Consider the following 24,529-nt stretch of genomic DNA (forward strand, 5'->3'; position numbering starts at 1 on the left):
GTTATTATTATGCATTAGAGTAATATTCTTGGACTTCTGCTGTTTCAAGCAGAAATCTGGAAGTTTACTGGCCCGTTTGCTTTCCTAGTGCTTAATTTTATTATAAATCTGGTGTTGCAAACCTGGTTCTACATTATAGCCAAAGAGTTTCCAAAATAAATAGTTCAGATTCGTTGTCTTTTCATTTATACGAGGTGTGCATAATGATTCTCTCTCAAAAAAAAGCCTTAAGTGCATCCCAAATAATTTGTAGAGATCCCTTACATCTGCTCTCAGATATCTAATCTGCATTAAAGCTGTGTTAAGCACGAGAGAGGCCTCTTTTTCTCGAGACTGCAATAGTAACCTTTAATACGACAGGCCAATAGTTTGTAAAATTAAGAGAACCAATTCCAACAGTTATTGTGAATTGTAAAAATTGATTAGGCACTAAAAAAATAGTGTGGCCTAAAATGTCTGTGGAGTAATAGAGAATAAATATTTGGTCGCATTCTGTTGGATGGTGCCTATTCCAAAGGCCCATGAGATCCAAAATTGCTTTAGCTGCACCCCCCCCCCAGCACCAAATAAGCGGCATATTTCTATCTAAGATAGTGTTGTATATGGGCAAACTGCTGCTGTGCTATAAACTTGAATATACCTACCCACCTCAGCTAAAAAGAAAGGGTTGTGTGTGTGCGCACGTGCAAAGCAGTTGTAGGGAACATTTTAAGCCTGAGGGCCACATTGCCTCATGAGCAACCTTGTGGGAGCCACATGCCAGTAGCGGGCAAAGCAATATGATATTGGGGGTCATGCGAGGCATAAGTCAAAACATCTGGAGGGCCCCTGCTGTTAAAAGCCGTTGGTCTTCAACTGGTAGGTCAGGACCTCCTATCAGGCCACAGCCTGATCCAGGGTACCGTAAGTCACAACAGGAGTGCTTCCACCATATAATATATGGTAAAAGATTAAGAAAAGGGTCCCCAAACACATGTTTGGGTTAAAGATGGGACCCTGGGTCTGAAAAGGTTGAAGACTGATCTAAGGCAATGGTTCTCACATTTATTTTATATCAGACTGGAAAGTGTAGGGGGTCTTGACAGAATACTTAATAAACTATTTCTGGTCTACAAGTCAAAGCACATACCTAACTCTTATTTTAGTAACATAATCTTGCCTTTCTGATGTTGTAAGAGGAGAATTTGACTCAGTACCTCATAACTGGCTATGGACCAGACCGGTCTGCTAGGGTACCAATACTAAGCTTTTGAACTGCATGAGGAATTTGTATACCGACACGACCTTGAAAGCTAAGATAGGAGCCAATTGTCAACTATCAGCTAAGACTCCAGTCCCAAAGGGAGTCCAGCAAAGATGTATTTTGGTCCCTTTACTGCTTAATTTATATTTTGAACAGGGCTGCAGCTTCTTTGAAGATGAGACCACTTCTTTCCAGTAAGGCTGGCCAAGGTGTTGTGCCATCTTATGATACACAGAGGATGCTATTCTAATTTCTGATATGCAAATGGTGTGTGTACGCTACCAGGTGATTATTTTTATATATTACGTTATTCACATTTTTGTACTCAAGTGCCTCAAAGCAATGTACACCGTGAAAATAAAATAATAAAGACTATAAACCTGGGGGCACAAAAATGTTTTTGCCTTGTGCCCAAAATCAGGCTGTTATGGCACCAGGCATGCTTCCCTGGGAAGAGCATTCCACAAATGTGGAACCACTACTGAAAAGGCCCATTCTCTTGACGTCAAACTCTGCAACTCTGTCTTATTCCTAGGGTGAATATTTTTAGCAGAAGTGAAGACTCTTACACTTTTTTTTTTTTTTTGCTGCAGTGTGAAATGTATATGAAAGTACAATGGAAATGTATTCTACCATTATTGTTAAAGTTCAGAGGGGAATCATGAGAAATTAATAGATTTACTGTTCAGTCAGAGCAAGTATGTCACACGTAGAACTTGTTAAATTCATTGCAGCAGATTTGAAAAAGCGCTTGAAATTTAATAGGCATAGATGGGGATGTACAAGTGAATTTATGTGTGGTGTCTAACTGTAGCAAGAATAAACTAGTCTAATCCATTATGCTCATTTGTATTTTATTTCTCTCTGTAACTATTATCTTTTAACGTGCATGAGCTTATTCTTTGAATTAATGTTCAATATGAAACTAAGTAGTAAGAAGACTTTATGGAGAATTTTAGCTGCCTGCTAAAAATACATAAAATGTAAAACTTCCAGTGTGATGGGTGTGCAAAGCCCTGTGAAGCAAAGCATAAGTCTGTCAGTTTTAGCCTCACCTGATTCAGCTGTCAGCCTGCTTTTGAATTTGGATGAGGGTAGCAAGGGATGAAAATTCATTAACCACAGCTAGGAGAAAAAGAAAACATTGGTTTCTTTCTACCTTAGCTGGCATTGTCAAAATCAAAACAGGGTTGTGAAAATCACAGGTCCTAGGCAGGGGTCTCTTGACAATTTGCCCCTCAATCTCAAACCAATTTATTTTAGGAACACTCAAATCTCACCCTCTCCATTGCCCTTCCACTCTTGGTGGGGGACTGAGGGGCAAGCTCCATAGTGCGGATAAGAGAACATCTGAATAGAACAGCCATGGGTTGTGGGTGTGTGGAATAAAGTGCTCAGGGCCAAACACGGGCACTATTGACTATTCCACGATCTTTCCATGGTACCTCTTGAATGGAGCTAGTTGGCCATAGCTTGAAAAACCTTTCAGACTTCCTTGACAGGTGAATGATGAATTCTGTTCATCAGAATAGCTAGGATCTATTTCAGACGCACCCACAAAATGAAAGACTTGGGGTCAGGGGTCAGTTGAATGAAATTTTTTTTTTGGGGGGGGGAGAGCAGGTAAGCCCCACCACACATAATTGATCACATCAGACGGCTCTCAAATACCATTTGAATGGCAGTGCCCATCAACTGGGGCGGGGGGAGCAGCCCCTTCAAACATTTTATTGGGGTGGGGGCGAAGGGACCTCATTCCCTACGCTTGAGGCGAAGCGTTCGCTGAAGCGCAAATTCAGGACCAGCGAGGCTCGAAATCTATTCCCCCCCCCCCATCTTGTGATCACTAAGCCAGGAGGTTGTTGGGGGGGGTGCGTGTGCACGAATGCCTCTTCCGACGACCCCGAAGAACGGTGGGCTTCCCTGGGCTGCGAGGAGGACTGCAGAGCCGAGGGCGGGAGCGCTTTTTCCGCGGAGCTGCCTCGCCCCCCCCCCCCGCCCCGTGACCTTGACAAGAAGCGGAGCTCTCGGGAAGCCGAGGCGGCCTTTTGCGCGAGGGGAGACGACAGCGGCCGAGGAGGGCAGCCGCTCTGAAGTGCAAAGAAGCCTGTTCGGGCAGCGAGCGAGGGAGGCGTCCTCCGTCCGCCTCAGGAGCCCTGCGTCTCCTTCCCTCGCCTCGCCGCGCCGCCCTCTGCCGCTTCCCTGTCAGGATTTTGTTCCGTGAGGGCAGCGAAGGCGCCTCTTCTTCTTCTTCCCGCCCTCCCGAGTCGCAGCGCAGAGGAGGCCGGCCGGCCCTGCCCCCTTAGCAGGCGGGCGGGCGGGCGGGGGTGGCTGGCTGGCAAGGCGGGCGGGCGGGCCGAGGAGGCTTCGCCGCAGCGGAGAGCCGAGAGGCGGTTCCTGGCGGTGGGAGCAGCAGCAGCAGCGGCGGCGCAGATGGCTCCTGCGGGCGGCGGCGGAGGCTCGACGGCGGGGAAGATGGCGCCGTCGCACGTCCTCAAGTGCTGCCAGAAGGTGCTGGCGTGGGTGCCCGTGGTCTTCATCGCCCTGGTCGTGGCCTGGTCCTACTACGCCTACGTGGTGGAGCTGTGCTTGTGTGAGTAGAAGCGGGCTGGGCGGGCTCAGGAAAGGCGCCTCCTGGGATGCCCCTGAAACCGCCGCTGTCATGGGGGTTTGGCGGCGGGGTGAGTTTCGGGTGGAGGCCCTCTTCTTCTCCACCACCACAAAAAATGAACATTAAGTCCATTAAACGTTAATGGTGGCAAGGCAAGTCTTGTGCTTCCTCCTTCCCCAAATCAGCCACCGCCTGCCTCGTTACTTCCTCCCTGCTGAGCAGCAGCCCTGAGGTGCTCAGCCCAGCAGCAGCGGTTATTCGTGGCTAAAGGGTATTGGGGAGACCTGTTGCCTCTTTTTCGCCCTGATATCTGACACTGCCATATGCACAGGGTCTGTCCTGGGTGGTCTGCTGCGTTTATGAATCTGGAAAGAGGTAGTAGCAAGCACCACACACTCACTCGCTCTCTCTCTCTCTGCACTTCGGGTTGTTAAAGTGGCTGGGCGCTGAAGGGAGCCGAAGGAGGAAATCCACCCTTTTGCAGCTCTGATTTGTGAATGCAACAGGGTATTTCTAGGACGGAGCAGTGCTATTCCATGCACGTTTCCTTGAAAGCACCCTTGTGTTCAGATTGTAGCCTAAATAAGCCCCTGTTTGGTGTCAAACATCAGAAGTTTTGCATAGGTTTGAAGCCTGAAGAAGCCCATGTCGAGTGTTAAAATTTTGGACGCTTTAGGTTTTGTGGGACTTGCTCTTTAACTGATGTGTGTTTGTTAGTAGGCAAAAGCTGGTGTTACTGAACATTGCGCTATGCTAAAATCCTTGGGTTTTCACTCTTCCCTGTAAGTTTTTGTTTCAGTTTTAATTCATTTGAGGCTGCCATTAACCATGACCCTATGGAGCTTTGGTTGATGCTAAAATGTTCTTGTGAGTCCCTTTCGTTGGACAAAATTTTAGAGGAGAGCTTGCGGGCAGGAGCAGCAGTCCTTTAGCACTCCTGCAGTGCTTCATTGTGCTTCTCTTGTCATTGCTCTTTTGAAAGCATACATTGAACAAGGTTCCTGGTGAGATAGTCTGGGAAGGGTCTGATAATTGATGCTTATGGGTGGTAGGGTAGTTTAGCATAAGACACACCACCCCAAAGAGAAATAGAATGATGATTTCAGAGATAAATTTCAATTGTATGTAAGACATTAGCATGAGTCTAAACCTCTGCTGTTCATGAAATGATTATGGGTGCCTCTTCAAGATCACTTAATACAAGTTGCTCATTTTAACAGCACTTGTCCCCGCAATTAGGCTAATTAAAGGAGATGAAAGGATAGATTTTTGAAAACAGGCTTCATGCATATTTATTTGCTGAATGGCAGATATGCTTTAGTGATTGCAAGTAAGGAGTTGTTAAAGTAAAGGAGCTAAGATTATTTTGAATGTATTCCCTCCAATGAGCAGATGATTGCTTCCAGCCTTGACCACTCTTTTTCTTCTTCTTAAACTTTTGAATTACTTCACTAGCCATCCTTGAAGCTCTTTGTCCTATAAATAATAATATGTGAATGTTCCGTGTTGAAATACAGGAATATTTACAAAAAACTTATTGTTTGTTTTCCTCTAGATTTAATTTTTTAAAATAAAATATAAAAGGGTTCAATATTCCTGTTTCACAATATGGAACTTAAAACAAAATAAAAACATAGGGTTCTGCCATCCATGAACAGAAAGGCTCCTTTCATTCACAAAAGGCTTTTTCATCCTTGGAGGAATTCTGCAGATTCAGGGTGGGGGATGCATTCTACCGATTTCCTCCTCTCCCTGCTGCTTCCAGTACAACATCCTGCACTGTTCTGCAGGACCCCTAAGCACTGTAGATTTTCAGTGTGTGCAAGGGAATGGGAGAATTAGCATTGTGTTGATCCACATCTCTAAGCAGAAACTCCACATACATAAGCCTAATGTACAGTGGTACCTTGGGTTAAGAACTTAATTCATTCTGAAGATCCGTTCTTAACCTGAAACTGTTCTTAACCTGAGGTACCACTTTAGCTAATGGAGCCTCCCACTGCCACCGCGCTTCCGCCATGCGATTTCTGTTCTCATTCTGAAGCAAAGTTCTTAACCCAAGGTACTATTTCTGGGTTAGCGGAGTCTGTAACCTGAAGCGTATGTAACCTGAAGAGTCTGTAACCCGAGGTACCACCGTATATAGACTCAGTGTGTACAGTTTGTAGCCTGTAAATATAGAGTACAGATCGTATAGAGAGCATTTGTGCATACTAGATGTATGCACTTTGCAGAAGTTATGGCTGGCTGAGGGTGAGGCAAGTGGCATGCATTAAATGTCCCCTATTTGAAACAGGGCTAGTATATATGCTATACTGTGTCATAAAGCAAAGATACCACTGATCTGATTATTTTATTGAAACCATTTCTGATGTTGGACTAGGTTACTTTTGTTATGAATTTATTTTCTTGCTTCTTAAACCACATGCTTTCCATAATGCCTGAAACTATGACTTAAAACACTTCCTACAAATTAGAATATCAAACCAGGATCTAATCCTATTTGGATAACTTGGCTAGTAAAACATAGTTTGTGCTAAATGATTATATCTGAACTAGGCCATCTTTATCTCACAAAATACATAAATAAATGCCTTTATTTATGCACTAAATACATAAATACAGTATATTGAAACAAAATTGTAAACTATATGTTCATTCAGTAAAAAAGAGTTAATTATTCTCAGGAGATATAGCTAGCAGGCATATGGAACCTCAAAAAGTTAGCAACTATCTCATAAAGCAAATGTGTGTAGCTTATGGCACTTATTTTGGTGGATTAATCTTTGACTGCTAAGTCTGTGATCTTCCTCTAGCACCCCAGATTCTTCTTCTTCTTCTTCTTTGGCAATCACCTGTAGCCAAGTAAGATTGTCTTCCATAGACAAGGTTTTAAGAATGAATCCGTAAGTGACTGTGGAGGCCAGTTAATAATAATAATAATAATAATAATAATAATAATAATAATAATAATAAATTTTATTTATATCCCGCCCTCCCCAGCCGAAGCCGAGCTCAGGGCGGCTAACAACAATAAAACAGTACAAAAGTACAGCACTAACAACACTCTAAAATCATTCATTTTAAAATTAATTAATTCAAAAATTAAGGAATGTTAAAATGATGTTGGATGGAAAATAAGTGGTATTGGTAAAATGTTTTTTTAAGAGCTTGCAGGTATGGATTGTTAACACTTAAAAATATATATATACAATAGGAGATGACACAGAGTTATGAAAAATGACAGAGGGTAAGGATTTGCTGAAAGGACTTTTTAAATGGGAATACAAAAGGGGAGGTGTGAGGAGGTCAAAGAACCAAGGTAATGAGATAAAGGATGATTGAAGGATGGAGTTAATTTTAAACTTTCTATGTTTTTCTTTTTTTTATATCTAACCATTGTTATTTCCTCTTGTTTATATAATTTTCTTTTTCTATGTGTGTTCTTTCTCTTGCATTCTTTTTTCTATCCTTTTTAAATTACTACTTATGATTTGTTTGAATTGTACTGTATAATTCTATGTTTATTTTTAAAATCTTAATAAATATTACTTTAAAAAAAATTAATTAATTCAAGCCACTGGCAACCATTGGGCCAGAGCTCCGCGAAGATTGCCGAGGGAGGGAGTCAGGCTGTGCCCTGTCCAAAGGCCTGGTGGAACAGCTCTGTCTTGCAGGCCCTGCGGAAAGATGTCAAGTCCTAGTCTCTTGTGACAGAGTGTTCCACCAGATCGGAGCCACAGCCGAAAAAGCCCTGGCTCTAGTTGAGGCCAGCCTAACTTCTCTGTGGCCTGGGACCTTCAAGATGTTTTTATTTGAGGGCCGTAAGTTTCTCTGTGGGGCATACCAGGAGAGGCGGTCCCGTAGGTACGAGGGTCCTAGGCCGTATAGGGCTTTAAAGGTTAAAACCAGCACCTTAAACCTGATCCTGTACTCCACCGGGAGCCAGTGCAGCTGGTATAGCACCGGGTGAATGTGATCTCGCAGCGAAGACCCCGTAAGGAGTCTCGCTGCAGCATTCTGCACCCGCTGGAGTTTCTGGGTCAGTCTCAAGGGCAGCCCCACGTAGAGCGAGTTACAATAATCCAGTCTGGAGGTGACCGTCGCGTGGGTCACAGTGGCTAGGTCAGGGCGAGAGAGGTAAGGAGCCAACTGCTTAGCTTGGCGGAGATGGAAAAATGCCGCCTTTGTTATAGCTGCAATCTGCGCCTCCATGGAAAGGGAGGTGTCGAAGATTACACCCAAACTCTTAACGGACGGTGCTGGCACTAATTGCGCCCCCGCAAGAGATGGGAGTTGCCCCCCCAATCCCATATTGTCCTGTCCCAGCCACAGGACCTCTGTCTTCGAAGGATTTAGCTTCAACCGGCTCCCACGTAACCATCCAGCCACAGCTTCCAAACATCTGGTCAGTGTGTCTGGGGCCGAGTCAGGATGGCCATCCATCAACAGATAGAGTTGGGTGTCATCGGCATACTGATGGCAACACAGCCCAAAACTCCGGACAAGCTGGGCGAGGGGGCGCATAAAGATGTTGAAAAGCATCGGGGAGAGTATCGCACCCTGAGGTACTCCACACACCAAGGAGTGGCGTGATGACACTTCCCCCCCAAGCGCCACCCTCTGTCCCCGACCAGAGAGAAACGAGCGCAGCCATTGAAGGATTGTGCCCTGGATCCCCACGTCAGCAAGGCGGTGGTCCAGAAGTTCGTGATCGACCATGTCGAAAGCTGCTGACAGATCTAGAAGAATCAGCAGCCCCGACCCGCCTCGATCCAGCTGTCTACGAAGATCATCTGTTAGGGCAACCAGAGCCGTCTCGGTCCCATGACCAGTGCGGAAGCCGGACTGGAATGGACCCAGAGCCGATGTTTCATCCAGAAACCCACCAAGCTGTTCAGCAACCGCTCTCTCAATCACCTTACCCAGGAACTGAAGATTCGAAACCGGGTGGTAATTGGATAGATCTAAAGGATCTAATGATGTTTTCTTTAAGAGCGGGCGCACCACTCCCTCCTTCAGTTCCCCTGGGAATGTCCCCGTGCCAAGGGACAAATTGATGATATCCCCCAGGAGGGCCCGCACCTAGTCTGGACTTCTCTAATCAGCCAAGACGGGCACGGGGCGAGAGGACAGGTTGTGGGCTTTCCAGCTCGGAGGAGTCTGTCCACATCGGCTGGGGATATCCGGTCGAAGTGGTCCAATACTGGACCCGAGGACAGTCGAGGGGCCTCCAGTTCCTTTATTGTATCCAAATTGGCAGGGAGGTCATGGCGGAGCAACAAGACCTTCTCCACAAAAAAGCTCGCAAATGACTCACAGCTGTGTGTCAAATTGTTATTTAAATTTGGCTGTCCCTCAAGGGACGTTAAAGACCTGATTATACTAAATAATTGCGCCAGGCGAGAGCTAGCAGATGCAATGGAGGCCGAGAAGTAAGACTTCTTAGCAGCCTTCACCGCCATCTCGTAGGTTTTCATAAAAGCCCTATAAGATGTTCTTGAGGCTCCGTCACGGGCACCCCGCCATACTCGCTTTAGCCATCTGAGGTCCCGCTTCATTTTCCGGAGCTCCTCGGTAAACCAGGGAGCCTGGTTTCTGCGGGGTCGCAGAGGGCGCTTAGGTGCGATCTCATCGATGGCTGCCAGGAGCTGGATATTCCAGCCCTCAACAAGCTCAGTCAATGAGTAGCCAGGGGGAGCAAGGTCCCGCAAGGCTTGGTGGAATCTATCAGGGTCCATCAGCCTCTGCGGGCGAGCCCAAATCGGCTAAGCAGGGTGGGGGTGGAAAGTCAATCCTGGCTTTCAGAGCGTAGTGATCAGACCATGGCACCTTCATCGAAGGAGATATGATCACATCTATACCTACGCCAAAGATCAAATCCAGCGTGTGGCCTGCTTGATGTGTGGGGCCCGAAACAAACTGGGAGAGCCCTAGTGTCGCCATGGAAGACACCAGGTCCAGAGCCTGTGAGGAGGGAGTGGCATCAGCATGGATGTTGAAGTCCCCCAATACCAATAGGTTAGGGAACTCCAAGGCCCAGCCAGCCACCGCCTCCAATAGGCCTGACAGGGTGGCTGCTGGTGCGCTAGGTGGCCGGTACACCAGCCAGACAGCCAAGCTCTCCTCGGAGCCCCACACTAGGCCAACACATTCAATGCCGGGGATCGATGGCGATGGTAGAGCACTGAAAGGACAATCTTCCCAGATTAATAATGCCACCCCTCCCCCCCGGCCCACAGTCCGCGACTGGTGGAGGACGGAGAAACCCGGGGGCGCCATCTCTCGTAAGGTAACTGTTGCCCCTTCGTGCACCCAGGTCTCCGTCACACAAGCCAGGTCGACCCCCTGCGAGATAAAGAAATCTCGCAGGGTGGCGGTTTTGTTGCCTATAGACCTGGCATTGCACAGCACCAGTGACGGAGGTGAGTAATCCTTGCTCACCCTACCCTCGTCCCTCGGGATGGGGCGCAGATTGGAAGGGGTACGAGCCTTTCCATATCTCGATCCCCTTTGCCTATAACATCTGTCCCCACCGCCATACCTCCCTCGCCCCTCCACGGTAGCAATCCCAAGCCTCATAGTAGCCTCCATTGATGGCAATTAATGTTATTCCTTCGCAGCCTAAAACAATAAAACCTTAAAACAATAAAAACAAAAAACAAAAACAACCCAGAGAACAATAAAACAATACAAATAAAAACTGCAAAAATTACAAATTCATCAAAATCTAACAAATTCCCAAGCCCACCCAAACATCCATCCCACCCCCATATATAAAAAAACCAAATGGAAAGAAAAATTTTAAAACATGTTAAAAAGAACTCTGCACCCCTCCGGGTCCTCCTGGGCCGTAGCAGCATCAGTGGCAACAACCGTCCTTGTGAGCCCCCACCCTGGGCCAGATAGTAAGTGGCAGGAGCAGTCCTTGTGAGGCCTGTCAGGCCCCGCCCTGGGCCAGGTGGTAAGTGGCAGGAAGGAGCAGGGCCCTCAGGCACTCACACAGGGGAGAAACCCTGGGCAGCAGAGTAGTCCTTTTGAGGCTTCAGGCCCCGCGCTGGGCCAGGTGGTAAGTGGCAGGAAGGAGCAGGGCCCTCGGGCACTCACACAGGGGAGTTCTGGATCCACATGTCCCTCCACAGTGGGGACATTGGTTTCTGGGTGGGAGTTGATCACGGTGTGGATTTGCCAAGCGTGCCTTCCTCTTAGTATGTTTCTCCCTTGCGTCCTGAGTTCGAGTGTCTTCAAAGCCCATGACACCTTTGGTAAAGGCTGTTCTCCAACTGGAGCGCTCGCAGGCCAGTGTTTCCCAGTTGTCAGTGTTTATACTACATTTTTTTAGATCTGCCTTGAGACAGTCTTTAAACCTCTTTTGTTGACCACCAGCATTACACTTTCAATTTTTAAATTCGGAATAGAGTAGTTGCTTTGGATTAAGATAGGGAGGATAAAGGAAAGGAAAAATGTTTAGTTTTGGATAATTTCCATTACAAATTGCAAATGCTTGGTATAGACAGGCATCATCATCATAACTTATTTATATGCTGACCATCTGACTGGGCTCCCCAGCCACTCTGGGTGGCTTCCAACAACAATAACTATTAATGATACAGTCAGCTCGCAATTTACGTGGGAATTACATTCTGGGGATCATCCTTAAAGCCAAACGCGCATATAGTCAAAACACAGACGGTTCAGTGGTGGATGAGATTGCCAAAATATTTTCCCGCGGATGCCCAACCCTTTATTATTATTTGCCAGCAATTTATTTCAAGAATAAATTGTCAATGTGAAAATATCTTCACCAGGTTAGCTTGCATCAAGTAGATTAAAATTCTGAAAGCAGTAGAGGGCAACCTGCCACATCCACAAACCTGTGGATAGAATCACAGTTGGTGGAATTAAAAGATTCTTATCTGACATTTCTGCCAATTGTGTGGGCCAGTCACTTAGCCTATCCAACACCACAGGGTTGTTGGGAGGATGAAATGGGGGGCGGGAACCATCTTGAGATCTTTGGAAGATAAAGGTGGTATTTAAATATAAATATAAATATGTATAAATAAATAAATACATAAAAAGTAACTGGTGTACTCTTGATTTTCTAATATAACACACAGTAGTGATACCTGTAGTTGCAAGTGTGCTGAACCACATGGACAAAAAGCTCAGCAACTTTGATCGGCCCCAGGCACTGGTGGTCCTCCCAATGCCACTTGCTTGTCACTCCCACTGTCCCTCACCATTGGCCATGCTGATGGAAAATGGAGACCAACTACATTCCGACACTAGATCAATCTCCTAACTTAGCATTAGGGATACAGAGTTCACTACCCATGCAGATTTTTCTTTCCCATTACCAGGTGGGAACTTTGTACTATACTCTGGCAACTCTTTTTCTGCCCATAACTTGCTGATTTGGATATTTAGCCCAATGAAAGTGCCCCCTTGTTTTAATACACACTGTGTGATAATATACGCATGAGATTATAGATGAAGTTATTGAAAAGGAAAATCTGACCTTCAAGAGCAGGAAAACCTTTTTGCTTTTCTTCCTGGCAGCCTTCTGTTTTCCTACCAGTCAAAAATCATTGCATGTGACATGCACTATGATGAGGTTTTTTTTACTCTTTATAATAAAGCACTTGACATTTAGATTTTATTGTGATGTGTAAAAGTCCCAGGCAGAAGCTGATTAATGTGGGCACTTTGCAGCAGGGGACAAAAAGAAGGTTGGAGACAGTTTACTCTGAAATTTGTAATGACTCGGAATGTTAAATGCTATATTCTTTCCTTTGCCTGTCAGGAGAATTACTAAAGTAAAAATATGTGCTTGTTTTTGTGGCTTGTATTTTCCTTTTTATTGGTAGCTTGTACATTGTGCAATGCTACAATAGTTCGCACACAGTTCTTTCATATGCTGTTAGTTAAATGAAATGGACAGTAATGACCATAAGCCTTATCAAATTTTCTTAGAGGTAACTGAGGCTCTAATTCTGTACATGCTTCACTTTGACTTACTTCTGAGTAAACATATGAGATCAGGCTCTTTGAATTCATTGAGACACTGCCAGAGAAGACTACTTAGGATCTCAGTGTAGCACCCTAATTCTTCTTACTGGACTACCACGTTTGTGTTTGGGTGCGAATGTCTCAGCGCACTACTACAGAACACAGTGATAATCGTCAAGGCTGGCAAGTGAGCAAGACAGTTCCTGGTGATGATGGACAGAGACATGGTCAAAGCAGCATGTGAAGCACTGACCAAAGTCAGTGGCCGAGGGAAGGTGCACTGGTGGGCACCTCAGTGAGTACACAGGGAGCTAGGTTAATCTTTGTTAAGAAGGCAAGTTGCTTAGCAAAAGAGCAGCAGGAGAAAGTACTAGAGGTTTATAGCTCCTGGTGAAGTATCATTGGCTCACATGGTCACCTGATGCAATGCAGAATCAGCAGCGCTTTGCCTGGGTGTGGCAGACAGCAGGCGTAATATGCCTGGTGTTCTTCCTTCCAGGCAGCTGTCCTGACAATGGTCAAGGGTACTGTTTACATGCCATTTCGTTTCTGGAAAGCTGCCTTTACTGTTCCTTGTAAACAGAGTACTGTGCTTGAGTTAGGTTGCCAGTGTTCTCAGGTTTATAATGGTGTTCCAGCTGTGCTGCAGGAAAAAAACACTGGTACGAAGATTGAACGTTGTTCTTTTTGCATGCATTATTTGTGTATGAAATGCGGAGGATGGGAGGAATTCGACATAGCGCTATGGCGATAATTCTGACTGCTCAAGCATTTCAAATTGCCAGACAGAACGATCTCACCTCTTTCCCCACGCACTCTTTCTGGAGTTTCCCCCCTGACCTCCCACAAATGCAGGAGGGTGGGGGCAACCCCACTGCTACTGGAAGTCATTGTGCTGGCTTCCATTCATTGTCAATCCAGCCCAGCCTCTAAAGGAAGAAAGCTGTTGAAAGGCTAGGAAGGGAGGTGGGAGATACTTGAAAAGCAGAGGCTGGTCGGCTGAGCAGTTTGAGTTTGGGGAGGTGTGTTATTGGCAGTACAGTTTCCAGCAGAATAGGAAACATCTGGGTTTACGTTAGACAGGATACTAAGTGTGGTATCTCCTTTGTGTCTGATTCATTTCCTATACTCTAGACTGGTATTTTCCTGCTCTGTCTTCATTATTAAGCAGCATTTAATAAGTTATTTTTTATATCCCAGTAGCCTTCAAAACAACTCTGAGGAACTTAAGTAGACCATGTATGGAAATTGGGGAAGTTGTTTTGAAATTGAGAACTTGTTTCTACCACTACTACTACTACTACTACTACTACTACTACTACTAATCTCATTAATTATGTCCTCCCATCTGACTGGGTTGCCCCAGCCACACTGGGCAGCTTCCAACAAAATATTTAAACACAAAGAACCTCAAACATTAAAAACCTCCCTGTACAGGGCTGCCTTCAGATGTCTTCTAAAAGTCAGATAGATGTTTGTTCAAGAAGCACAATACTTTTGCAATACAAATAGCATGTGGACTACAAAATGACTCAAAGTTGTATGATCCATCTTGTCTCAAGTCAATAAGTTGGTTTGTAAACCAGCTGAAGTTGGCAGTGTGGTGGTCAGATCATTACACAAACAAGCTGCATTTGAGTATGAAATTTTAAGGGGAAATAAAAGTGGAATAGGTCCCTAGTATGTTTGCATACTGGGCAGGGAACAAAAACCTTTCAGTACATAATAAAAGAGTGTGATTTAACTTGATATTGCTGAAGGGAAGACAGTTCATTCCTAGAAATAAGCAGCCAGCCAATCTCTTGAATTCCCAAAATAAACCTTTAAGCCTGTCAGAAATTATTCACTATCAAATATTTGTGTGTAGAGTCCAGATGATTCAGGGTGGGTAAAAAGATGCCAAGACTTTCAGAACAGTGCCATTGGCCTGAATTCAGGTTCAGTTGGAACAGATCAAAAGATGTAGGGCATAATCCACTGGAAAACATATCCTGCACAAAATACAAATCCCACTAAAATTTATTGGGAGCACAAATTTGGGAGTCAGTATCCAAATGTAATAGCCTAAGTCTAGGGAGAGAATGCTTGACCAGTTCCTTGTAAACAGACATTCTCCATGCATACAACTTCTGAATAGATTAAAAACTCACAAAAATGCAGTGTGCGCGCATATGTTTGTGTATGAGAGATATTGTTGGCAAGAACAATGCACACAGTCTTTGTGAAGGGTAGGCTTGTATTCCTTATGGTAGCACTTCGCCAGTTTCGTGCCTCAGACATTGTAGGTTGTACAGGGTGTAATCACTTCTGTTGGAAGTGGCATTAGTTTTCGGAACAGCTCTTGCAGTTCATAGCAAAGATGCATGGTTGTTTGTTTGTTTGTTTTTCTCTATAAAAATTCCTACCTATATTTGAATATGACTTGTAATTTGTAGATATTTTTGATGATGGTTAAAGAATTGCTGCAAGTGTTTTAGGGTACATTATTAATAATCAGCTTTTTGTACCTGTTGGCATATTTCTACATGAGGAATTTATTTATTGCAATATCTTAATGGCCTTATGATTATTTACTATTATTCATTACATTTATATAGGTGCTTATCAGTAGCCCCTGACTTACAACAACACAGTATTTCAAAAAAACAATTTAATAGCTTAAACCAGTGTTTACCAAACTTGGGTCTCCAGCTGTTTTTGGACAGAAACTCCCATCGTCCCTAGCTAGCAGGACCAGTGTGAAACACTGGTTTAAATCAACAATAAAATACAGCAAAAAAGTCCTTGCCACAGGCAGCTTAAACCAGTTTACAGCCCAGATTTAAAACATGATTAAAAAGCTCTTTACGTCATGCCAGAAAGATTGCATAGGAGGCATCAGTCTAGCCTTTCTGGATATTCTGTACCAAAAAGCAACTCTGTGTAGCCGCTTGCCTTGATGAAGCACCTGGAACAAGGGATGAAGAGGATCCTAAGGTTCTGGTAGACTGTTTCTTCAAAATCCACTTCTGTGTAACTTGCAGATCCTAGTTCATGTCCCACCTTTTGGAGCAATGCAAAAGAAATTTGCTCCATCATTCTGACATACTGGTACGTACAAAGTAACATACAAGATAACTAATAACCCTAGTTTAGTTATTTATTTTATCCCATGATCAGATAAAATTGTTCTTTGTATATTTTGGAAGTTCAATGCTATTGTCTTGCTTTTATACATTTTCACCCACTCCCTTTGTTTATTTATAAGCATGGTGTTTGAATGTGCCTTTTATATAATCCAACTTGTTCTCACTCATTCTTATTGAGAACCTTTTGATCAAAATTTAGGACCCTTTATTCTACAGCTAACATGATTTGAAACATGGTTTGATCTTTTTATACAGAAGGAGAAACTCTTCTATTACAGACACCCTAGTTTAGTGGTGATAGTTTTTTTATTTTGAGAAGAAACCCACCCACCCCTCAAATGATTTAGCTAATGTGTAATTCTGTTGCATCTTTCCTTTCCCTCCACAATGTAAAGCATGAATTACTCCCAATTATCAGCAGACCAATTTAGTGCATTCAAAATAAATTGTCCAGCAGCACCTTAGAGACCAGCTAAGTTTGTTGGTATCTGAAGAAGTATAAAGAAGTGTGCATGCACACGAAAGCTTATATCAAGAACAAACTTTGTCTCTAAGGTGCTACTGGACAATTTTTTAATATATTTTGACTGCGTCAGATCAACACGACTACCTACCTGAATTTAGTGCATTCAGTTTGTTGATGATGGTAGGATGTTGTGCTTGGTAAATACAGGGTGAGTCCTTTAAAAGAGGCCCCGTGGATACAGAGTACACATGTTCCACGGGGCCTCTTTTAAAAGACACACCCTGTACAGTATAAGATTACATTTTACAGGAGCAAATTTTTAGCTATTCAGTGGCTTTGAATTAGGCTGTGTTGAAGCCATAGAAGTATATTCACTAGAAATGTTTGTATGCATTTACTCTGCATTTATATGTAAGCATTGTCCACCCAATTACCTGTTCATTGTTCCTTGCTGCTTTCAAAACCAATGCTGATAGGTGATGCTAGTCTGTGGGGCTTGGCTTAACAAATTGGTGATTAGGCTTCTTTTGTAAGTAAAGGCTGACTTGCAGGATAAGCATAGGTAAGTTACAGTGATAGAATGTAGATACCAATTAGGTACAGTATTTGAGTTTAATAAAGTGTACTAAATTGATTCCCGAGTGCTGCCAGTGGTCACTATTCCATATGAGATTAAATTTATTTTTAGTATGTTGAATCTGCTACTGGATGTATGTAATCCTGCTAGGCTAAATAAAAATAGACCAAGACCATGCCAGCAATAGTAACTGAAGTCCATTTTAAAACTGCATTGTTGGCTTTATTTTGGTTAATGAACCTCTACCTGGTAACCTGTGCTACAATCAGGGCTGGCGAAGGGACCTGAATCTGGGCTTAATTGCATAGCCAAGAAAGGGAAAGGGTTGTGGTGCAGGCACAAGGCTAATTCATATCTCAGCATATTACTGCCAGATACAATCATCTGAACTGGACCATGGAGTATGAAAGAAATGGCAATTGCCCAAGAGCACAGTACATGTGTCACTCACCTGGTTTTGACAGGTTTAGCCCTCTGTCAACTGAAGCTTTTGGCTCCGTTACTGACACACTGACACTCTTTCAGTGGTCGTCTGCATTACTTGAGCTTCATTTTCTTGAAGGAATAGTGAAATGAATAAAATTGAAGAATTTGTGTATTTTGCATTCATTTGTCACAGCTACTGCTTTCCCCCATAAGAACTGAAAATAAGCATAGCTTTTGTGATCAAACCATTTCCTAACTAAATAGATACAACAATTTATGTGAAAGGAATTGTGCTCATTTGCTGAACACACGCACTGATTTCCCCCCTCTTAAGTTCTTGTACGTGCTTTGGAAAATGGCAAAATGAATTTTCTCCAGGATTACATTAAAATTAGATGATCTTTGTTCAGGTTTTATTAATATTGGTTTCTAAAAGACTACAGGTAGACTCACTCTAGTTTTTTTCTGTTTCCCCCCCTAGTTACAATAACCTCAACTGGCGAAAAAGGTAAGAATGTTTCTTCACATATATTTCTTTGCATAGAGTGCATATATTCATTAGCCTTGGTAAAAAGATGACCTTTTGTTTGAGTTTTAGAATTCCATTTATGTATTTTTATTAAGAATGACACAAATTTGCCCTACTCTTGTGTTCCTGCAGTTATGCATGTATGTGCTTCCTTGCTTATCTCTTCTTTTAGTTTCCCTCTTATAGTTGCTGCCTATAATTATAATCCTTCTCTCTTGTGGTTGCTGCCTATAATTATAATCCTATCATCCTTGGAATTAGCACAGAGAGAAAATAAAGTGATGTAGCTAGGACACATTTAAAAAATGGGTGGTATCGGTAATGGATTTTCCATAGAGAAAAATGGCCAGGTCTGCATCGGTTTAGCATGCTAGACATGCATTTGGAAAGTTGTGAGAAGTTGATCAACAAAAAAGTTCCCAGGGAGAGTTTACCTGGCAGTTTAGGAGCCTCACATTGGGCTATTCATAAGCTGAAGTACTGCATCCTGAGAACTGTTGTTGCTGCCACCTGTGAGGGTTAGGATTCATTCTTTTTCCCAAGAGAGTGTGTTGGAAGCTCCTGGGAATTGCTCTCACATTATTTCTGCATGAGAAATTTGGGCTGGAGTGTGGGGAGAGAATGCTTGTAGAGTACAGTGGTACCTTGGTTCTCAAACTGAATCCGTTCCGGAAGTCAGTTCCAAAAGCAAAGCATTCCAAAACCAAGGCATGCTTTCCCATAAAAAGTGCCAAACTTAATCCATTCTGGAAGTCTGTTTGACTTTCGAAATGTTTGAAAACCAAGGCGCAGCTTCTGATTGGTGCAGGCGCCCCAGAAACAATAGCCGACAACCATATCGGACGTTCCACTTCCGAAAAACGTTTGAAAACCGGAAGACTTACTTCTGGGTTTTCGGCGTTTTGAGAACCAAGGCGTTTAAATACCAAGACATTTGAGAACCAAGGTGCCACTGTATAGAATTTAGGAAAGGTTGCCAGTCTCCAGAAAGCTTTTCTTTACTGAAAAGATTATTTGCCTTGATGGTTGAACAGTGGTATAAAGCAACTGACATTCTCTTTATTTTACTTTCTAGTATGTTAATCTAGTGTGGTGTAGTGGTTAAGAGCGGTAGTCACGTAATCTGGGTAACCGGGTTCGTGTCTCCGCTCCTCCACATGCAGCTGCTGGGTGACCTTGGGCCAGTCACACTTCTTTGAAGTCTCTCAGCCCCACTCACCTCACAGAGTGTTTGTTGTGGGGGAGGAAGGGAAAGGAGATTGTTAGCCGCTTTGAGACTCCTGAAGGGGAGTGAAAGGCGGGATATCAAATCCAAACTCTTCTTCTTCTTCTTCTTCTTCTTCTGCTGTTACTGCGGTTGGAAGAATTCCATTTGACTTCAAACACATTACTCGAGATTGTGTAGCTACCATAGAAGAACCAAAAGAAATAAAAAGAATATTCCAAAGATATTATAAGGATTTGTATAAAAGAGGAGAGGAAACAGAACAGGAAATAGATCAATTTTTGCAAAAACACCACCTGGAACAAATGGTAGAAGATGAAAGAGCAGCACTAGATGAGATAATAACACAGGAAGAGATAAAAAAGGCTATCAAAAAGATGAAAGCTGGGAAGGCGCCGGGACCGGACGGCCTTCCGGCCAAATATTACAAAATATTAATTAACCAAATATCACCAGTGCTGGGAGAGGTTATGAACAATATATTGAGAGAAGGAAAGATACCTAATACCTGGAAGGAAGCCTATGTTACATTGATTCCTAAAAAAGAGGTGGACACTATGGAAGTAAAGAACTATAGGCCAATCTCATTATTAAATAATGATTATAAGCTATTTGCAGACATAATGGCGGAAAGATTAAAGAAGGTATTGATTAATAAAATTCATGGTGACCAAACAGGATTTCTCCCAGGGAGACAATTACGGGATAATGTAAGGAATTTGATTGACATTATTGAATACTTGGACATGAAAATAGACAGAAAAGCTGCACTGGTTTTCATAGACGCCGAAAAGGCATTTGACAATGTTTCCTGGAACTTCCTAAAGAAGGTTTTGGAGAGGATGGGAATTGGCGAAAAATTTAGAAGAGGCATAGAAGCAATATACAAAGAACAGAAAGCAAAGCTGGTGATAAATAATAATACAACAGAATATTTTAACATTTATAAAGGGACCAGACAAGGTTGCCCCCTGTCCCCCTTATTATTTATTATAATTTTGGAAGTACTTAATAAGAGACTGAGGGAGGCAACAGAAGTGAAAGGAATTAGAGTAGGAAAGAAGGAATTCAAAATCAAAGCCTTCGCCGACGATATTGTTCTGACTTTGGAAGATCCACAAGATAGTGTAAAAGAAGCATTACAAAAAATTGAGGAATTTGGAGAGGTGGCAGGTTTTAAGGTAAATAAGAATAAAACTAAAATGCTGGTTAAAAATCTAACTAAGGAAGAAACGAAAGATCTAGAACAAAAAGTGGAAATCATGGTGGTGAAAAAAGTGAAATATTTGGGAGTGTGGATCACGGCAAAAAACATAAACCTATATAAAGATAATTATGAAGTTACATGGAAAAAAATTAAGAAAGATCTGGAAATATGGGGGAGGATGAAATTTTCCTTTTTAGGGAGGATAGCAGTGGTTAAAATGAATGTTTTGCCGAGGATGTTGTTTTTATTTCAAACTCTTCCAGTTATTAAAGGTTTAAAACAATGTAAAGAATGGCAGAGAACCCTGATGAAATTCATCTGGCAGGGGAAAAGACCAAGGATTAAAATGAAAATATTAACTGATAAAAAGGAAAGAGGAGGTTTTGCTCTCCCAGATTTGAGCCTATATTATGAAGCAGCGTGCCTACTTTGGCTAAAAGATTGGATAAAACTGGAGAACAGAGACCTATTGGATTTAGAAGGTTTCAATAATTGGTACGGGTGGCACGCATATCTCTGGTATGAGAAGGTGAAAGTCCACAGGGCTTTCTTAAATCATATTTTCAGGGGACCAATATATCAGGTCTGGGAAAGAAATAAGAACCTTCTTGAAAGAAAAACACCATGGTGGATCTCACCAGTAGAGGTCTTAACAATAAAAAAAACCAACATGGAAGGGAAGACAGCCACTTACGAAGATTTGGTAAGAAAATCAGAACAAGGGCTTAAACTTAAACCGTATGAGGAAATAAAGGATCAATTCACCGGTTGGCTACAATATCATCAGGTGAATGATATGTTAAAGCAAGACAAAAGAAAAATGGGCTTTGAGGACAAGAAATCAAAATTCAATATAGAAATAATAGAAGGTAAAAACAAAACATTGTCTAAATTATATGACATATTACTGGAATGGCATACAAAAGACGAGGAAGTCAAAGAGGCAATGATTAAATGGGCAATTGACTTCGGCTATAACATCGAGTTTGAAAAGTGGTTGAAATTGTGGAATAGAGATATTAAATTTACGGCCTGTACGAGTTTGAGAGAAAATGCTCGGAAAATGCTCTATAGATGGTATCTTACGCCGGCAAAATTGGCTAAAATCTGTAGATCAGAAAATAAGACATGCTGGAAATGTGGTGAAGTGGAGGGAGACCTCTACCATATGTGGTGGCAATGCAACAAGGTGAAGGTTTTTTGGGAAGCAATTTATAATGAACTTAAAAAAGTTTTTAAATATACTTTTCCCAAAAGACCTGAGGCCTTTTTGCTGGGAATTATGGGTAAGGAAATAAAAAATGAAGATAAAAAAATATTTCTCTATGCCACCACAGCCGCAAGAATTATGCTGGCACAAAACTGGAAAACAGAAACTATACCTAACGTAAGTGACTGGCAGGTCAAAATGATTAATTATGCCGAGCTAGATAGATTAACAGGCAGAATACGAGACCAAGACGACCAGAAATTTCAAAAAAATTGGAGTAAATTTTGGAAATATATTGGAACGGATATATAGGAGGAACTGGCGGTATTAGAAAAACTTTATCAGCTAATAATTATAAACTTTAATAAGCTAATTACGTAACCCGGGATTTATTTGATACTTACCAAAAGGGTGAAGGGAAGTCAAAGGCTAAGTAGAGCCTAATGTTTATATTATTTTTTTTTTGTATGATTGTACGCTTACTTTTTGTATAGCATGAAAATAGGATGAATAATTTATGTTAAAATGTTTATTTTTGTATTTGTTTGTCCTTTTTTCTTTTTTCTTTTACAAATTCTGAATAAAAATTTACTTGCAAAAAAAAAAAAAAAAAAAAACACATTACTCGAGATTGTGTAGCTACCATAGACATAACACATTCTCTACCAGTTTAAATGTGGTTTCATGCAAAGAGAATGATTCATGTTATTATGTAGCTGCTTAGTTTTTTGTATTCTATATTATAACTCAAGCACTGCTAGGAAGATTCCTCCATCACCCCCTGATGTATTTCTTGTCAATAAGAAATTCGGTTTGGCACGAATAAATTTTTACTCTGAAAGTGCGGCCCAGAGAAAGAAAAACATTTGAGAACCACTGTATTATTGCAGTTCCATAGGGAGGGAATAGCTGCTTAATCAATTTAAACCTGTGGGATGCGTATTTCCTGATTTTGCATTTCAGATTTTATCTTGAGATGCTTGTTTGAAGGATTGCCAAAGTGAGTGTCTGTCTGTGGGAAACCTAATTCATGTATATTCTGATCTATATTGCTAGGTTAGCTTTCTTATTACCCAGTCAGCTGAATTTTTCCATTTGGCATTTGTTTTCCTCCTCCTTGTGAAGCCTGTCCTTGGTCTCACTGTTCAGTGTTCTTTTGTTGGTAACCACACTAGTTTGATTATTTAGTTTCTTCCTCTTTCTTGATACTGTATCTGAATCTGTAGGAAAACACTTGTGGTAGAACTTTCTCTTATTCTGTGGTACACCTATAAAGTAGGATGCTTAATTTAGAAGAAGAAGCGGAGGAAAGCAACAGAATTATGGTTCTTCTTGTGCTAAGTCATAAGAGCCACAACGAAAAGGTCCCAGTAATAGTCTCACAGTTCCTTTCTGAGGAAAATAAAATCACTAAAGCAAGATGCTGTATAGAAACTGCTAGTAAATCAAGATTAGTATTGAGTGCATGCAGTTCCTCAGTTAAATTAATGCATTATGACTGCAATCAAACAATAATTGCCTGACATTATTTGGATTTTTGTGAATTGTTTGGATATAGACCCTTCAATAATAAAGTCCTACTTATAATTCCTGGAATTAAGAACTATTCAAACTCCAAACTTAGAAAACCTCAAGCTTGGTTACTTTTCTACTTAAAATAATAATTTTACACATTCATATTTCCCCTCTGGATAATATCTGCAAGGATATATTCCAGAAAGACTACATATAAATATTTTAAACACTTAAGAATTAAATTAAATAATATTCTTGGCAGAGTTTTAAGGTTGCATATAACTTTCTATAAGAAAGACTGTCACAGGAAAATCTAGCATGTGCACGATGTCTTTGGAGCAGATGGAATCCCCTAATGTTTCTGGGATTGGACTGAAGCTTAATTGTATATCTTCTTAAACTTCTATCCTTTATCAGACTGTGAAAGTAGGTCAATAATTTCTCCTTTGGTGTGAGAATATGACAGAAGTAACATTAAATATTCAACACCATGCAGCAGTTTTCCCCACCATCAGTTAGTTATACAAAGTGCTTTCTTTCACCATTCTTAAGATTCTTCTGTAGATGCTTGGTAGAATTGGTAGTATAGCAGCAACTGGATTTAAGATGCAATAGCAGGCCTGCTAATTAGTATTTTGTTATCTTCTTAATGTAGCTTAAATATACCTATTTAGAAAACCAGGTTGGATTAGGCCACTGGAGGAACGTATGGGCCAAAAAGCGACTGCACTTGGCAGTCTTGTAAATCAGTTGGGAACAGCTACCAATTGCTTCTTAATCCATAGTGTGTTAGCCTGGTAGCACTAGCTAAGGAGGAATTGCTTCTGGGTGAATGAGAAGGCTGCTGCAGGAGAGATGGAGCTCCCCAGTCGTTTTCGTAGGCTAGTAGCTTTGAAGACTTATTTACAAGACTGTTAGAAATGTGAGCCACCAATTTACTACATTGATGTGAACCTCTGGTGTGACAGCCCTTTAGATAGCCATCTTCAAGTATCTCAAGGGCTTTCACATGGATAATGGAGCAACCTTGTTTTCTCCTGATCCAGAGGCTAGGACCTGAACCAGTGGCTTCAAGTTACAAGAAAGGGGATTCTGACTACACATCAGAAATAACTTTCTGACAGTAAGAGTTGTTCGACAGTGGAGCAGGCTCCTGCAAGAGGGGATGGACTCTTCTTCCTTGGAGGTTCTTAAGCAGAGGTTGGATGGCCATCTGTCAAGTATGATCTAGTTGAGATTCCTGCATTGCTGGGGATTGGACTAGATGACCCTTGGGATCTCTTCCCACTCTACAGTTCTAGGATTCTATGATCTGCCTGTTCTGGTGCACAGGTGTGTTTATGTGTGTGCTACGTCCGTACAATGCAATAGGTTTCATGT

General features: G+C 42.2%; 1 protein-coding gene across 2 annotated transcripts in view; it reads left to right on the forward strand.

The window, feature by feature from the left end:
- The first annotated feature begins 48 nt into the window (after nt 1-48).
- ZDHHC20 (zDHHC palmitoyltransferase 20) overlaps nt 49-24,529 on the forward strand; it is a 48,733-nt gene continuing 24,252 nt past the window's right edge. The window contains exons 1-2 of one of the 2 annotated variants that reach the window (XM_083498964.1): nt 49-3,836; nt 17,945-17,971. In XM_083498964.1, the coding sequence (XP_083355090.1) occupies nt 3,677-3,836; nt 17,945-17,971 (187 nt within the window). In that variant the 5' untranslated portion in view covers nt 49-3,676. The remainder of the gene's footprint in view (nt 3,837-17,944; nt 17,972-24,529) is intronic. The other variant, XM_083498965.1, reaches the window with a different exon arrangement.

The sequence above is a fragment of the Podarcis liolepis genome (genome assembly GCF_965112155.1).
Source record: "Podarcis liolepis genome assembly, chromosome: 4".
In the NCBI taxonomy this organism is placed as follows: Eukaryota; Metazoa; Chordata; class Lepidosauria; order Squamata; family Lacertidae; genus Podarcis; species Podarcis liolepis.